A 17,283-nucleotide genomic window follows, 5' to 3' on the forward strand; every position below is an offset into this window, starting at 1 on the left:
TTTCTAGAAGAAAAAATTATCTCTTTTTTATTTTTATTTAAAGTGTGCTGAAAATAAAGAACCAATTTTGCCAAAAAGGCATACATTTGAGCTTTTTTTTTAAATCAGCCTATGATCTGCATACTAATTTATTCCTACTGTATAATCAAAAAAATTTAATACATAAAAAAATCTGCCTGCAATAAAAAAATTTAGGGTTCGATCTAAAAAAAAACAGACTTAATTAAAATCCAAATTTCTAGAAGTAAAAATTATCTCTTTTTTATTTTGATTTAGAGTGTGCTGAAAATAAAGAACCACTTTTGCCAAAAAGGCATACATTTGAGCTTTTTTTTTAAATCAGCCTATGATCTGCATACTAATTTATTCCTACTGTATAATCAAAAAAATTTAATACATAAAAAAATCTGCCTGCAATAAAAAAATTTCGGGTTCGATCTAAAAAAAACCAGACTTAATTAAAACCCAAATTTCTAGAAGTTAAAATTATCTCTTTTTATTTTGATTTAAAGTGTGCTGAAAATAAAGAACCACTTTTGCCAAAAAGGCATACATTTGAGCTTTTTTTTAAATCAGCCTATGATCTGCATACTAATTTATTCCTACTGTATAATCAAAAAAATTTAATACATAAAAAAATCTGCCTGCAATAAAAAAATTTCGGGTTCGATCTAAAAAAAAACAGACTTAATTAAAATCCAAATTTCTAGAAGTAAAAATTATCTCTTTTTTATTTTGATTTAAAGTGTGCTGAAAATAAAGAACCACTTTTGCCAAAAAGGCATACATTTGAGCTTTTTTTTTTAAATCAGCCTATGATCTGCATACTAATTTATTCCTACTGTATAATCAAAAAAATTTAATACATAAAAAAATCTGCCTGCAATAAAAAAATTTCGGGTTCGATCTAAAAAAACCAGACTTAATTAAAATCCAAATTTCTAGAAGTTAAAATTATCTCTTTTTTATTTTGATCTAAAGTGTGCTGTAAATAAAGAACCACTTTTGCCAAAAAGGCATACATTTGAGCTTTTTTTTAAATCAGCCTATGATCTGCATACTAATTTATTCCTACTGTATAATCAAAAAAATTTATTACATAAAAAAATCTGCCTGCAATAAAAAAATTTTGGGTTCGATCTAAAAAAACCAGACTTAATTAAAATCGAAATTTCTAGAAGTAAAAATTATCTCTTTTTTATTTTGATTTAAAGTGTGCTGAAAATAAAGAACTACTTTTGCCAAAAAGGCATACATTTGAGATTTTTTTTTAAATCAGCCTATGATCTGCATACTGATTTATTCCTACTGTATAATCAAAAAAATTTAATACATAAAAAAATCTGCCTGCAATAAAAAAATTTCGGGTTCGATCTAAAAAAAACCAGACATAATTAAAATCCAAATTTCTAGAAGATAAAATTATCTCTTTTTTATTTTGATTTAAAGTGTGCTGAAAATAAAGAACCAATTTTGCCAAAAAGGCATACATTTGAGCTTTTTTTTTAAATCAGCCTATGATCTGCATACTGATTTATTCCTACTGTATAATCAAAAAAATTTAATACATAAAAAAATCTGCCTGCAATAAAAAAATTTCGGGTTCGATCTAAAAAAACCAGACTTTATTAAAATCCAAATTTCTAGAAGTTAAAATTATCTCTTTTTTATTTTTATTTAAAGTGTGCTGAAAATAAAGAACCAATTTTGCAAAAAAGGCATACATTTGAGCTTTTTTTTTTAATCAGCCTATGATCTGCATACTAATTTATTCCTACTTTATAATCAAAAATATTTAATACATACAAAAATCTGCGTGCAATAAAAAAATTTCGGGTTCGTTCTAAAAAAACACAGACTTAATTAAAATCCAAATTTCTAGAAGTTAAAATTATCTCTTTTTTATTTTGATTTAAAGTGTGCTGAAAATAAAGAACCACTTTTGCCAAAAAGGCATACATTTGAGCTTTTTTTTTAATCAGCCTATGATCTGCATACTAATTTATTCCTACTGTATAATCAAAAAAATTTAATACATAAAAAAATCTGCCTGCAATAAAAAAATTTCGGGTTCGGTCTAAAAAAACCCAGACTTAATTAAAATCCAAATTTCTAGAAGTTAAAATTATCTCTTTTTTATTTTGATTTAAAGTGTGCTGAAAATAAAGAACCACTTTTGCCAAAAAGGCATACATTTGAGCTTTTTTTTAAAATCAGCCTATGATCTGCAAACTAATTTATTCCTACTGTATAATCAAAAAAATTTAATACATAAAAAAATCTGCGTGCAATAAAAAAATTTCGGGTTCGATCTAAAAAAAAACAGACTTAATTAAAATCCAAATTTCTAGAAGTTAAAATTATATCTTTTTTATTTTGATTTAAAGTGTGCTGAAAATAAAGAACCACTTTTGCCAAAAAGGCATACATTTGAGCTTTTTTTTTAAATCATCCTATGATCTGCATACTAATTTATTCCTACTGTATAATCAAAAAAATTTAATACATAAAAAAATCTGCCTGCAATAAAAAAATTTCGGGTTCGATCTAAAAAAAAAACCAGACTTAATTAAAATCCAAATTTCTAGAAGTTAAAATTATATCTTTTTTATTTTGATTTAAAGTGTGCTGAAAATAAAGAACCACTTTTGCCAAAAAGGCATACATTTGAGCTTTTTTTTTAAATCAGCCTATGATCTGCATACTAATTTATTCCTACTGTATAATCAAAAATATTTAATACATACAAAAATCTGCGATAAATAAAAAAATTTCGGGTTCTATCTAAAAAAAAAAAGACTTAATTAAAATCAAAATTTATAGAAGAAAAAATTATATCTTTTTTATTTTGATTTATAGTGTGCTGAAAATAAAGAACCAATTTTGCCAAAAAGGCATACATTTGAGCTTTTTTTTTTAAATCAGCCTATGATCTGCATACTAATTTATTCCTACTGTATAATATAAAAAATTTAATACATAAAAAAATCTGCCAGCAATAAAAAAATTTTGGGTTCGATCTAAAAAAAAACAGACTTAATTAAAATCCAAATTTCTAGAAGTAAAAATTATCTCTTTTTTATTTTGATTTAAAGTGTGCTGAAAATAAAGAACCAATTTTGCCAAAAAGGCATACATTTGAGCTTTTTTTTTTAAATCAGCCTATGATCTGCATACTAATTTATTCCTACTGTATAATCAAAAAAATTTAATACATAAAAAAATCTGCCTGCAATAAAAAAATTTCGGGTTCGATCTAAAAAAAAAAACAGACTTAATTAAAATCCAAATTTCTAGAAGTCAAAATTATCTTTTTTTTATTTTGATTTAAAGTGTGCTGAAAATAAAGAACCACTTTTGCCAAAAAGGCATACATTTTAGCTTTTTTTTTAAATCAGCCTATGATCTGCATACTAATTTATTCCTACTGTATAATCAAAAAAATTTAATACATAAAAAAATCTGCCTGCAATAAAAAAATTTCGGGTTCGATCTAAAAAAAACCAGACTTAATTAAAATCCAAATTTCTAGAAGTTAAAATTATAGACTCATAGACTCATAGACTCATTTATTTATAAACAACTATCGTAGCCGTGGCCGAAGCCCCGACTAAATGGCGCTGTTTAGTACATTACATAAAACTGGTCACTGGCGGTTTAAATAACTGACAAAAAAAGGCACGAAAGAATTGCTGTGACGGGTTGTTCGACACTTTGGCGGCACTAGTTGATTTTTATGGCGGGTGTTGGCGGTGATAGGTGCAGGTGGGGGAAGCAACGAACGGTGTTTCTGGGACGAAAGAAGGGACTGCCCAAAATTGCACATTAACTGTAAGCGCCTATCACGCAACGTTGGCAGTCGTAAGGTACTAAGGGCAGCCTCATAAGAGTTGTATTTCGGGCCTAGTATCACTTTCACTGCCCGTTTTTGAATGGCTTCCAGATCTTCACTTAGGTATTCAATATTATGAGCCTGAGGGCCCCACACAGGACACGCATATTCAAGGATTGGGCGCACATACGTGACGTAAACCGTCTTCAGCTGACTTTGTGAGAAACCCAGTCGGCGCAAGGTAATTAGCGACTGTAATGCGTAACTACCTTTTTTCACCAGACCGGCGATGTGCGCGCTAAATGAACAGTCGTCACTGAAAGTAACCCCGAGAATCACTGAGGTTGAGGTAGTAGGGTACCAAGGAACCGGGCATGAGAGGTCACGCTTAAGCGGATTAAACCTCATGACTTTTGTTTTATTCATATTAAGCTGGAGGTCATTAATGCTACACGCCTCGAGAAAGGAGTTCCTGATCTCACTGCTGAACTGGGGATACACGTCTGACTTTTCAGCAAGATATTTCAGAAGTAGGGAGAGATCGTCCACGTATTTGAATCTGTCTTCAAACTCGAGGATAATGTAGTTAATTACCGCTAAAAACAAAAGAGCTGCCAGCTTAGTGCCTTGTGGTGCGCCACACGTCAGTTCAGCCCACTCAGAGTTTAAGTCACTAGGGAAGAGAGCATAGACACACTGACAGCGGTTACGCAGGAAGTCAACAACTAAGAGCAAAATATGCTTCCTAGCGCCCATCTTTTTGAGGTTATTTGCTGCTGTATAGTGGCGGATCAAGTCAAAAGCCTTACGATAGTCGACTAAAAGCAGGTCAACGAGGCTACTGCCTTTGTCCAACCACTCGGTAATCAGGTGGTAGAGACGTACTAGATAATGCGTCGTACTACTCCCTTTCAAGCAGCCGTACTGAAACGGATCTAGGGCTGGCTGAACTTGGGCTAGGAGCTCTCTATAAATAAAAGATTCAGTCACTTTAGCCATATTAGGCGTAATAGAAATCGGACGAAGCTGATTGCAGGACTTCGGGTCTTTGACTTTAGGTAAGACGCGGACGTAGGCTTTTTTCCAAGCACTCGGGACTTTGTGCTCCTTGAACGACTGATTGATCACTGATGAGAGTGGTTTTGCTAAAAACATAGAATATTCTCTTAAAAGTTTAACTGGCAATTCTCCTGGGTAAGAAGCACAGTTGCTTTTTAACTTTTGAAGTTCTTTATACACCGCGAACTCTGATACTTCAACGATTGTATCTTCAGAGACGTCAGCAATGAGGGCTTCGATTTCGGCTTCAGTGAAGGACGGGTGAGTAGTACAGATTGAAGTGAAAAAGGCGTTCACTTCGGCTGATTTTATCAGCGTTTTGTCGTCTTTCTGTATCTTAATTTCACTGGTGGTACGTTTACCGGTAAGACGCTTGACTTCAGAGTGCCACCTACGGGGCTCACCTTGAAGGAGAGGCGAGACTTTGTCATGAACGTACCTTTTCTGCGCTGCTCGTAACAGTTTAACAATGCGGTTACGAAGTTTGTTTGCTTGAACAATATCCCCACTGCGATGTAACTGGCAGCGAGTTAAGATAAGCTTCTTTAGATCGGGTGTTACCCAAGGTTTGTCAGTATCACTAACAGTTATTTTTTTTCTCAGGGAAATGTTCGTGATATTTACATGACAGCAAAGAGTTGAAAGTATCAACTTTCTGGTCGATATCTGTCATAGAGCAAATCTCATCAAAGTCAAACGTCCCAATCCACTGTCCAAAGGAACGAATTGCCTCTTTAGTCATAGGTCGAGTGGTAATTTTTACTTTACGTGGTGCTGGAAGGCCAACTTTGGCCTTCCAAAGAAGTGTGTTATGGTCAGAGTTATGCAACGGACCGAGAGAGAAGGGTACTTCGTAATAATCGGGACTGTTCGTGAAAATAAGATCTAATATACTACCACTGACGTGAGTAGGGATTGAGACAACTTGCTTAAGGTCAAGCATGCTGGAGACCCATGCCTTATTAGTCTGATTGAAATCACCAGCGATTACAAAAGCAGGCGCTGCGTGTTTGCGGCGTAGGTCATCAGTGCAGTTTTGGATATACTGGATCAGTTCTTTTCTGTTCTTTGCACTTTCGGGGTAGTAAACTGCAGCTACAACCAAGCACGAATATCGCTTTGATAGGCGCTTTGGTTTGCATTCGACCCAAATTACTTCATGGCATGATTCACTGGGCTGACTTAGTAATTTACAAGGTAAGTCTTCCCGAAAGTACAGTCCGACCCCACCGCCTCGTCGGTTAATCCCTCGGTCGCGTCTCGTATTAAAAAAACACTTGTACCCCTTGATATGCCCGGTTTCATCGTTAATATCCCAACATTCTGTGATAACAGCAATGGGGGAACTCGTCTGTTTAAGAACTACTTCAAGTTCGTCGGTTTTATTGTTTAGTGATCGGGCATTACATACTAGGATATTGGGAAGTCTGCACTTCGACAAGAAAAACTCAGGTGTTAGGGGGTGGGGTACTTGACAGTGACGATACTGGGTCAGCGTACCACGGACGAAGCGAAGGAGGGATTTCACTAGGAGGGATGCAGTTAACTACTGTCAGAATACGTTCCCTTGCTGTACTGAGAGACCTCGCTCTGTTGTTAGAAACGAGAACAGGGATAGCACAATTTTTATTTCTTTGGCCTCCTCTTTTCCCTCTGTGGCTACGCTTGGATCGCTGTTGACTTGGATTGACATCTGGCGGCTTTCTCAACAGTCGAAAGAGCCTTAAGTTAATGAAAATAAATGGCGCCACTGTCAGACGAGATGAATTCAGTTCGTATAAATCAGCTTTTCCGTACTTTAATGCCATCGTTATTGCACTAATGGAAACTATGACAGTCAAATTTTCGATTATTCATACCACCACAGCAGAAAAGAAACCATGAGAAAATTCACAAATAAATCTATACTTGTACGACGCTCAGGCTGCTATTTGAGCGCTCTGGAACGCCATCTCCAAATAAACTCCAAATTACAAAATAGATGGCGCCACTGTCAGCGAGATGAAATTAGTTCGTATAAGTCAGCTTTTCAGTTCTTTAATGCCATCATTAGTGCACTAATGGAAACTAGGAAAGTCAAATTTTCGATTACTTACACCATCACAGCAGAAAAACCACGAGAAAATTCACAAATCAAGCTATAATTGGACGACGCTCAGGCTGCTACTTGAGCGCTCTATTATGCCCATTTTGAAATGTTTCCAGCTCTACTGGGTAGTTTTCCACTACCAGTATCACGAATATGACTAATTTCTTAATTAACCCACGTTAACTAGCCCTAATTAAGAAATTTTCCTCTCAAATCAGTTTCCCACAATCTTTTAGTAAAACCTTAGTTAACTATCGAGGAGAAGGAGAAGAGGGAGCCCAAAAACTTGCACAAATATACTAGATGGCAAAAGGTTTAGAAAAGAAAAACTTAAGTATTGTGAAAGAGGGAGTTTGCGATAATAGAGGGTTTCAATTTGGAAAAAGAGGCCCATACGACTAACCAGTGACGTCAATTTGGGGAAGGGACTTTAAATTTTGAAAATAACTTTTACAGGAACTTTTCATTGAAAATACCCTTTTTTGGTATTTTCATTACGAAACTTGAAAAAAAACGACGAATTTACCCCCATCTAGATATTAAAAAGTACCCCCCCCCCCACCCAAATGTGAATTGACGCTACTGCAACTAAACCATCTTTGGTCATCAGGTAAATACAAGGAATTTTTGGTTTTACTCAAGAAGACTTTTCTTTTAATAAAAGGTCACACCAGGAATATTAACTAGATTATTTTAACAAAATAAATATTTACTATATATAATCGATTGTGTCGGCAAGGCTAAATGAAGACACGCTCATTGGAACCCATTTAACCGTGTATATTAATACAACAGACGTCAAAAACAAACGATCAAGCTAGACTGGCTCAGGTGGATGATTCTTAGACTCCAAATCTTGAGCCTGACATAGGTTTGAACCTGATATTAGACTATATTTTAAAACACACTCATTGTTGGGTGGAAGTTGCACATGCGCATTGAAAATCATTACTTGATTATTTAACACGTGCATAAGGATAAGAGTCATTAAAGGGGAGGAGGGGGGGGTCTTTTCTCTTTGCAAATGAGCGTTTCCAAAGTTATAGCTTTGGTAAGTTCATCCTGTTTTTTTCACATGGCTGGGGTGGGGCCCCTTGAATCTTTCACGAATAGTTCTGTAGGAAGAGGAGTAAGGGAACTTTGAATTTTGAGATGGGGTGGGGAGGACTAAAACCCTGATCCTCACAAGAGTATAAACAATAGGTTTTTTTTACTACCATTCCCTAAGATTTCAAATACAACTTAAAGAGTGAGTTGTGGCAGCCTCTAAGTATGTCACTATCGGATATACTATTATCGAATATTATTAAAAATCCACTGGAAATACTACAATCCATCTAGACTAGTTCAGCCATATAGCCAATTAGTTTGGCTATAGGGCTATATGCATGGGCGTAGGGAGGGGGGGCAGGGGGGTAGCTGCCTCCCTAGACCTTCAAATTTACATTAGATATGGCTGAAAAAGCAGATGGTTGGAAAAACAGTTGACAAAAGGCCCTCCATCACACTATCGACTGCCCCCCCCCCTAGACAATATGCTGCCTACGCCAATGGCTATATGGTTATATGACATACATGCATACGGCTATATGGCAGCCATATAGCCGTTTTTTCGTCACTATCATCAACAGTTCCAAAATATTTTTAATACAATTTGGCACTTTATGCCAAACAATGAGAAAAATACTAATTTGTCTTAGTGGAAAAATTAAATGGGCGTAAAAAAAATAGAAGAAAAAAGAGATTAGGTTCTGATAGGTATGTAGGTCATAACGCACATCTCCGTAAAGAATCCTGCTCTTCAGAATCCTCGTTCAACAGAAAATCTTCTTTCAACTGAAAAAGTTTTTCCGTTGAAGTTTCAAGAAAATACGATTTCCCTACAAGTCCGTAGATTTTTTTTTTTATTATTTATTGTCCCGAAATAAAATTTTGATTGGTGTAGAGAAACAGAAAAAAAAAATCACTTCTCAGTTTATAGCTACAGTAGGTTAATCTCCATTGGACAAAGATCTTTCAAGCATAGTGCTTCTTACGAACATTTACGGAGCACTATGAAATGCATTTAAATGGCAACAAATGCCATAACAACAGCCTATAACTCCAACTTTAAATGTAAAATTCCAAGTTAACTTTACTTAATCATATGGATTAAGAATTTTCCTGTTTCTTTAAAAGGGTTACCACGGGGGGCAGTGCTCCCTAGATCACTAATCTCCCCTCCCCAATAACATTCCTGAAAGGCAATTTGTAAAGTTAAGTTCTGGACAAAAGCCGGTAAAGTCATCAAAAAGTTTACAGAATTGTATTAAACTTTTTTTTAAAAGAGAGTGGAGCCTCGGCCCTGATCTGTTTATCTATCTTATTAAAAACCTGTTGAGCTCAGCTGCACTTTCCGAGCAGACTTGTGATAGACTTCCCTGTTCAACTGGATCACTGGCTCCGTTGGGCTTAACGGATGAAGGAAGTGGATTTCCGTTCAACAGAAAAATAGGTAAAATACTAGTATATCCAAACGAGATCAATTCAATGAACAGAATTTAATAGGAACCTTAGGACCCGTGCGCATAATTTTTTCACCATTTTCAACAACCACAAAATACTTCTATCAAAATTTTACACGTTTTCAATTTTTATTCAAATTTTTTCCAAAATTTTTTCAAATAGTGCGAAAAATTCCATTTTCCTTTAATGACTGATTGGCATCTTGTATACTGGGCTCAAATTTGCCTTTGATGAGATTTATCAGTTTTAAAAAATCGGTTAACTTGCAATGAGGATGAGGGAGCGTTCGACTAATAAGAATTAACCCGCTATATTATTAATTAATATTATTTTCGCTATATTATTAAACTTATTAATTCTAATAAGAATTAATAAGATTTCATTCGATTATATTTCTGGCTGTTCGAACAGAAATATAACCGAATAGAATTTTTAACAAAATTTCAACTTCTGGACAAAACCCTAAGTACGACCTTGACCCATACTACTACTACTACAACTAACAACTCACCAAAGTACCAAGCCGCCTGAGGCTAATACAGTTACGCACGCTCCTCCATCCCGATCTATTTAAAGCCTCCCTTTTTACACCCGCCCACGAAGTTCCCATTTCCTTTAAATCTTTCTTGATGACGTCCTCCCACCTCAGACGAGGACGACCTGCTTTCCGTTTAGCCCTAGACGGTTGGCCGAAAAGAACAATCTTCGGCAATTTGTCATTCTTCATCCGCACAACGTGCCCTAGCCACCTCAACCTTTCTTTCATTATAGCCCTAGAGAGCGGTATTGAACCACATTTTTCGTATAGCCTATTGTTTGAAATACAGTCAGTCAGCCGGGTACCCAGAACAATCCTTAAGCAATTTCTCTGGAAAACATCTAGCAAATCTTCAACCTTAGTGTTTTGAGTAAATCAATCTTTTTGAAATGGGTGTGTTGTGATTACTCCCTTGCTGAAGTAGATTTTCTTGTAATGATAAGTGCATGACAAGGCCGTATCCAGGGGGGGGGTTACCCGGTTTAACCCCCCCCCCCGAAATTTTTGACCGACTCGAAAATAAGTCGAAAATTAGTAAAACCTAGGTAAAAATCAGTAAAATTAGTCGAAAACTGAGTCAAAAATTAGTAAAACCCCCCCAAAAAAAGTCAAAAATTAGTAAACCCCCCCCCCCTGAACAAAAATCCTGGATACGGCCTTGGTGCATGGTAAAGCTTGAATAAGTTAAATTTATAGCTAAATCAAATTTAGAGTTGCGAATTCATTTAATTTTATCAAAAATCCTGAAGTAAGTGGTTTTCAACACGGAAATCAGAAGAACTAAGATCATAAAATAAACAAGCAATTACGGAATCAAATGACACTGCAGAAATTCATAAAAGAGACCTGACAATAATTTTTTTAGGGGGTGGGGAGACCTGGGAGGAATTTTCAGAAAGATGTTTTTTTTTAATGTTACAAAGATTGTTAAGTTTTTTACATTTTTAGTATTCTATGGAGGGGGTTTCCGAACCTTCCCATTAGCTGGAGCATCTTTTTACGGAACTATGGACAAGGACTTGATACCTAAACCATAACAAGATGAAATAGTAGAACTGATACAAAAAAAAAACTAAATTTTAGCTATAAACCAACGGAGGTCAAGGTTTATTATTTATAAACATTAAGTCGGCCATAGCGACAAGTCATTAGACTTAGGTGACCATTTTATTGTAAAAATAGGAAAAACCTTTAGAAGAAAATGTTTAAGAGGAAAAGGTTTAAGGTTTCAGAGGAAAAGGTTTTACACCTTTTCCTTAAGAGGAAAAGGTGTAAAAAGAAGAAAAACCTTTAGACAGGTCATCCCATGATTTTCAACTGGCTGAAAACAATATATATTGGCTTATTTTTAATCCAGGGGGGTGGAGGTTGTAATGTGCCAAGGTCAACGAGTCTGCACATAGTTTGAAACATGAAAAAATGTAAATTTCCCATTATTAGCATTATTTTTAATTTTTTTTTTTTTTGGAGGGGGGGGGGGTATATATAAATATACTGTTGATATATGCCATTCATCCGTTTCATCTGACAAAAAAATGTCAACACCATCTAGTGTGTGGTGACACTTGGCATATTTTCAAGCTCTGTAATCATTTTTCTGTCAGAAACTAAGATCAGATACTTATTATTAACCTAGTTTTATCCATTACAAAAACCCAATTAATTATCCTTTCTATTACATTGAAAAAATGCCAAGTATGGCCAACACTAGATGGCGGTGATGGTTTTTTGTCGATACTAACGGCAGTTCCCAATCCTAAGTTACCCATATTCTTTGGCCTACTCATTCTAACATATCTCGTATTATAACCTTAGAAAGTGAGATCTAATCATAGTGTTCATAAAAATTATTGTTTGACGTATATTAAGTCAAAAGAGTTACTTAAAACTATCCTTGGACAGTGTCTCTCGAAAATATTTTACACATTTTCCTTGCCTTTCGGAGCACCCACCTTCCAGAGCCATATTTGACCAGTGTCAGTCATTACAGTGGCTTTTAATATTCTAGTCTCAGTTCGAAGACTTACCTTCCTGTTCTCTCAACCTTTTTTTTCCATTTGCGAAAAAGACACCTTACTCATTGGCTAAGCGACTTATGTATTCTTCTTAGCATTAGTGTCCAAACCTATTCTTGCACCCTGAACTCAAAGCTTCCTAAATTTAATTCATTTCTCAGGAATATTATTCTGTATAGGCAAATTAATGAAAAAGAAAACGGTTTTTTTCTGCTGAAAGTAAGGAGCACCATTAAAACTTAGAAAGAACAAAAATTATTCCATATATTAGGGGGCAGCCTCCTCCTCAGTACCACTCTCTTCACGCTAATGTTTTTTAAAAACTTTTAAAAAAGGTTCAGACTAATTAGACGGCCCTTGTGTTTCAGGAACCGTTCTTAAAGAATTGAAACAAAAAGTCGAATTTTAGCCAGCGATTTTTACCCAACTTTGAAAGTATTTTAATCATAACAAAAAATCTGTACACTGAATATTAAAAATTTAATTCGGTGGATTGACAGAACTGAATCTCAGCTATGAAGCAATAGAAAAATTTTGTCTTCCATTAATATATTAAAACCGTATGAGAGCAAAAAACAACATTCGGAAACTAGTACAAGGAACATAGAGTTTGATCTGATCAATACGGCTTCCATTCGCCAATATGGCACCGTCTTTTGATGACTGGTATAAAAAGTCGCAGCCATAAAAAGTAAAAATGCGCCAAAAGCACTATTCAAGCGAAAATACATGGAATTTGCATTTTTATTCGAGAGAATATTCCAGTTTCAGTGTTTGCCGTTAATCGTTATTTTGTTGCTGTTCGAATCCCAGGGATTATTGTTTTTTCGTGCTATTTACCAACAAATTATCATACTATTGATTCGGATTTTGATTTCAATTTTGCATGTTTAGAATTATCGCGATTTGTGGGAAAAGTTCCATCAGATTTCCAGTGGCTTATTTGCGGGGATTTTAACTGCAACATTGCTATCTCTCATGTCCGCTCCTCCGCTCTTTTATCTTTGTTTTCGGTTTTTACTATAGTTTCAAAAGATGCAGATTTTACGTATGTCCATAATTCTGGTTCTTGCTCTAATCTAGACCATGTGCTGGTCTCAAATGCAGCGTTATTACCACAGCCTGTTCATATTGGGTTGGATATGCCTATTTTTACCTTTCTTTTCATTTAAATATTCAAATTCCATCTTTTAAAATTATCCATCGTTCTAGTCAAATTGTAAATAAAATGATCTGTGATCGGGAAAAAATGTGCAAATATCATGAAGAATCAGATGCACTTTTAGCTAAAATAATTGTAAATTATTCTAAGGATGTTGATCAAATTGATATTGATCTATTTTATCTTGAAATTGTTCATAGTTTAAAAGTCTGGGCTAATAAAGTATTTAGAACTGATTCTTTCCGTCGTGGATCTCGTGTTTTAGGTTGGAACCTTAACCCGATTTTAAAGCAAAGCCAAAAGAATGCATCTCAAGCTTGTTACCTTTGGAATTGCGCGGTAAAACCGCGATCTGGACCATTTTATGATGGTATGAAATTAACTAAACGCGTTTTTCGGGCTGAGTTGCCTTTGCATAATGAAATTATAAAAGATGAAATTGGTTCAAGGATTACTAGTGATAAGAATGAGCTTTGGAGTTTGGTTAATTCTAGACATCGTAATAATAATTGTTCACCAGATTCTAATAGTTCTCTGAAACTAGATGATTGGATAACTCATTATAATCAAGTTTTTTCATCCGGTGATGCGGCAGTTGAATCACGGCTCGACTCTTTATTATCGGAAGAAATTTCAAAGCCCCGCCCAAATAGTAAAATATCTGTTTCTGTTGATGATGTAACGGTAGCAATTAAAGCTCTAAAAAGTAAGCATTCTTTTGATCATGATGGTATACATTCAAACCATATAAAATGGGCATCCCCCAAAGCAATCCTTCTCCTCGCTACTCTTTTTACTACTATTCTTTCTTCTGGAGTTCTTCCAACTAGCTTTTCTCGTGCTACCACTTCACCCCTTTCAAAAAAAGGAGGGAATACGAATCGATGTTCTGATTACAGGCCGATTACTGTTTCGTGCCAGATTAGCAAAGTTTTTCAGTTAGTTTTATTAAAGTATTTGGAGTCTTGTAACCAAGGCCTGAATCAAATTGGGTTCCGTAAGGGTCTAAGCATGGATGTTGCTCATACCCTCCTTTCAAGAATAATATCCTTTTGTAAGCAATGGGATAGAGTTTATACACTTGCGTTAGACTTTGCGGCGGCGTATGATTCAATTGTCCATTCTTGGTCTATGACTGCGCTTCTGAAGAATAATGTCCCACTACCAGTAGTTTTGGTTTTAAAAAAGTGGTATGGCTCCTCTCGTATTCGTATTAAGTGGAAGAATCAATTTAGTGATTATAATGTTAAGTTATGTAGGGGGCTGAGAGAAGAAAGCATTATTTCTCCTTTGATTTTCAATATTACTGTTTCGGGGCTGTTTGATCGAATTCAGTTGACTTTTATTTATGGTAAAGGTTATGTTCTGTCGTGTATTGCTTACGCAGATGATTTACTCCTTTTGAGTCGATCGCTTCAGTCACTTCAACAAAATGTAGATTTTTCAGCAAAGGTTTTTAGTGAGCATGGACTTTGTTTTCGCCCTGAAAAGTGTCAGTTTTTAATTCTTGGTCCTAAGGCTAATGATCTCGTTAATTCAGAAATTTCTGTCCATATTTATGATAGTATTTTAAAACCTTTGGAATCTTTTTTATATCTTGGTGTACCTTATGGACCAACTTTAGCTCTATGCCATGCTTCTATTTCTAAAGCTGTTAAACGTAGAATAGCGTCTAGTTTCGGGGCAGTAATTTGTCTTCGCAATCTTCTTTCTCGGAAACCACTGGCTTGGGTATATGATACAGTCGCTTTGCTTAAAAATTTAGTTTTTTAATCGCTTCTCCCGTTTTTTAGAATTAGTAATATTGCGCATGTAAAAACCACATTTTTTAATTTTGCTAAGTTCCTTTGCCGCTTTTCTAAATCTGAATCAAATACTTTTTTAATGAATGCATATAAAATAAAAAAACCTGTTGATGTTTTGGAGAAAAAGCAAAAGAATTTTTTATACAAATTAAATGTTTTTTCTCATAATTTATATAGAGCTGCGCACGAAGCTTAATTTATTTTATTTGATTTAATTTTTGAATGAAGTATTAATTTGTGAAGTGTTAATTTATTATCTATTGAATGAAGTCTTAATTTGTGTGGTAATTTTGATTGAAGGCCTTTGCGTATTTGTTGTTATATAATTTAAAATAATTTTATGGCCTGTTGATTAGCGGTTATTATTTTTATTTATTTCTTTTTTACTCTTCGTATTTGGAGGAAATAAAAAGTTTGAATTGAATTGAATTGAATGCAAGGCTGTAACCAGGCAGGGGATTATCAGATTTCCCCGGCCTGAAATTTTTTTCCGGTTTGTGAAAAGGGTACTTGGGCATTATATGGGCCTTTCTAAAAAGTCAAGATTGGTTAATGCTAATGAAACAAAGCATGATGAATGTATAAAAGTTTATAAACAAATTTGGGCTGTATATTTGCACATTAGAGGGTGGGGGGGGGGTAGAGCATAGCATATATTAAATACGTAACCGAACCTAATCTAGGTACCTTCCCCTCCCCCTAAGCTTTAAAACAACAGTTTAAATATCGTAGCGCAATGAAAACCACGATATACATTGCATTAATCTATAGGGGTCTCTTGAATTAACTCGTCAAAAGCGGGTTTTTCGTGACTGGTTTCCTTGTAAAGGCCCATATAGTGCCCAAGTACCGTAAAAAGTAACAAAAGTGCATATAAACGAATTTTTGATGCGTTTGTAAAGTTTTTTCCGTAAACACCCCTACCGAAAGACAAATCCTGGATACGCCCTTGATGGAAGGTGATATTTTCCAAAAGTATTTGCTGTGAAAAATAGACTGGTTTGACCGATTCAATACATAGCAACCTACATAGAGCACCCACATTGTGCAAATGCATCCAATTCTCCACTTTGCTTGCTTAATGCTTCCCACCTCATCACCACTTAGTTGAGACAGGTCGATACTTTCTGACCGTTCATTTGTATTTCGTAGACCAGCCTCTTTCTATTAAGGCAAATAAAAAATTACCTCAAAATTGAATGGGTGGCCATGATAAACTCCATTTCAGAGGCATTCGAATTATTTGGGAATCTTTTTGACTTCGTTTGTACATGTATATACTGACCCTTCTCATGGGAAAGATGACTCTCATACTGGCTAGGTGGGGTCACTCGTAATCGATAGACAGAGCTTGTACTTTGACCACATTGAAGGGTCTCTTTCAAGTGATTGGAAACTTGTTTCAGATCATTAGGATGACATAATTCATGAATGATGCATCCCACTAAATCCTGAAAAAAAAAACTTTTAATTTTTTATGATTAAATGGTGAAGTGCTTAAACCGTACACATTATTCGCCAAAATGAGCCATATTGGGGCAGTCTGGGATAAGTTTTTGACGTTTCCTTTTTTTATTGAATGTATTTTTACCTACTTTTTTATTGGGCTTATATTTATTAGCCATTAGCCAAATCTAGCCTTTCCAGTTGGTGGAAATCATTTTTCTAATCTGGCAATCTTGTACCATTTTCTAAATAGTGGGTATCATTTTGTATATACTGTACTCGCTACTAGGGATGGGGGGGGTGGATGAGCATACCTGGACACAGTGAAGACAAGGGAGCCCTGCAAAAATTAGAAGATTTCTGTAGACAAATCTTCATGTCTTCATGAAGTGTTATCTTCATGTCTGAGCCCTTACCCCCAGGAAATATCGTACGATCTCCTTCCCCCCCCCATGATCCAAGCTACGGATGATGCAATTGTGTACCTACTGGGTGACTAAGCTACCTCGAAAACTATGATTCTAATCCCAAATTATGCGATTTTTTCTTCATATAATCTATGTGTCTATATATATATATATAAGGCAAGATGACCCTTCCATATTCCTTGGTTAGTTTTACCCTTTTCCACTCCTCTAAGGGCAGGTGCGCATTAATATACTGTTTCTGTCTAAAGCCAATGAAAAAAGGAATCCATGAGCTGGGCCAAGGCAGATGGTAGGATTTGCAAATCCCCAATTCTACCCAATCAGTTGGCACCTGTAGCACTTCCGTGCAATTTTAGCACTATTACAGTCAATTTTTTTTTACTATAGGACCGAAAATCGCTATT

The 17,283-nt window shown here is 35.2% G+C and overlaps 1 protein-coding gene across 4 annotated transcripts in view; it reads right to left on the reverse strand.

The window, feature by feature from the left end:
- The window catches only part of LOC148948890 (uncharacterized), a 431,863-nt gene that overhangs the window by 153,882 nt on the left and 260,698 nt on the right, over window positions 1–17,283 (reverse strand). For all 4 annotated transcript variants that reach the window (XM_089094800.1, XM_089094801.1, XM_089094799.1 and 1 more), the window contains one exon: window positions 16,194–16,456. In XM_089094800.1, coding sequence (XP_088950926.1) covers window positions 16,194–16,456 — 263 coding nt within the window. The remainder of the gene's footprint in view (window positions 1–16,193; window positions 16,457–17,283) is intronic.

Source organism: Artemia sp. Qi Xiang Cuo, chromosome 9 (assembly GCF_049724085.1).
Source record: "Artemia sp. Qi Xiang Cuo chromosome 9, ASM4972408v1, whole genome shotgun sequence".
NCBI classification, from domain to species: domain Eukaryota; kingdom Metazoa; phylum Arthropoda; class Branchiopoda; order Anostraca; family Artemiidae; genus Artemia; species Artemia sp. Qi Xiang Cuo.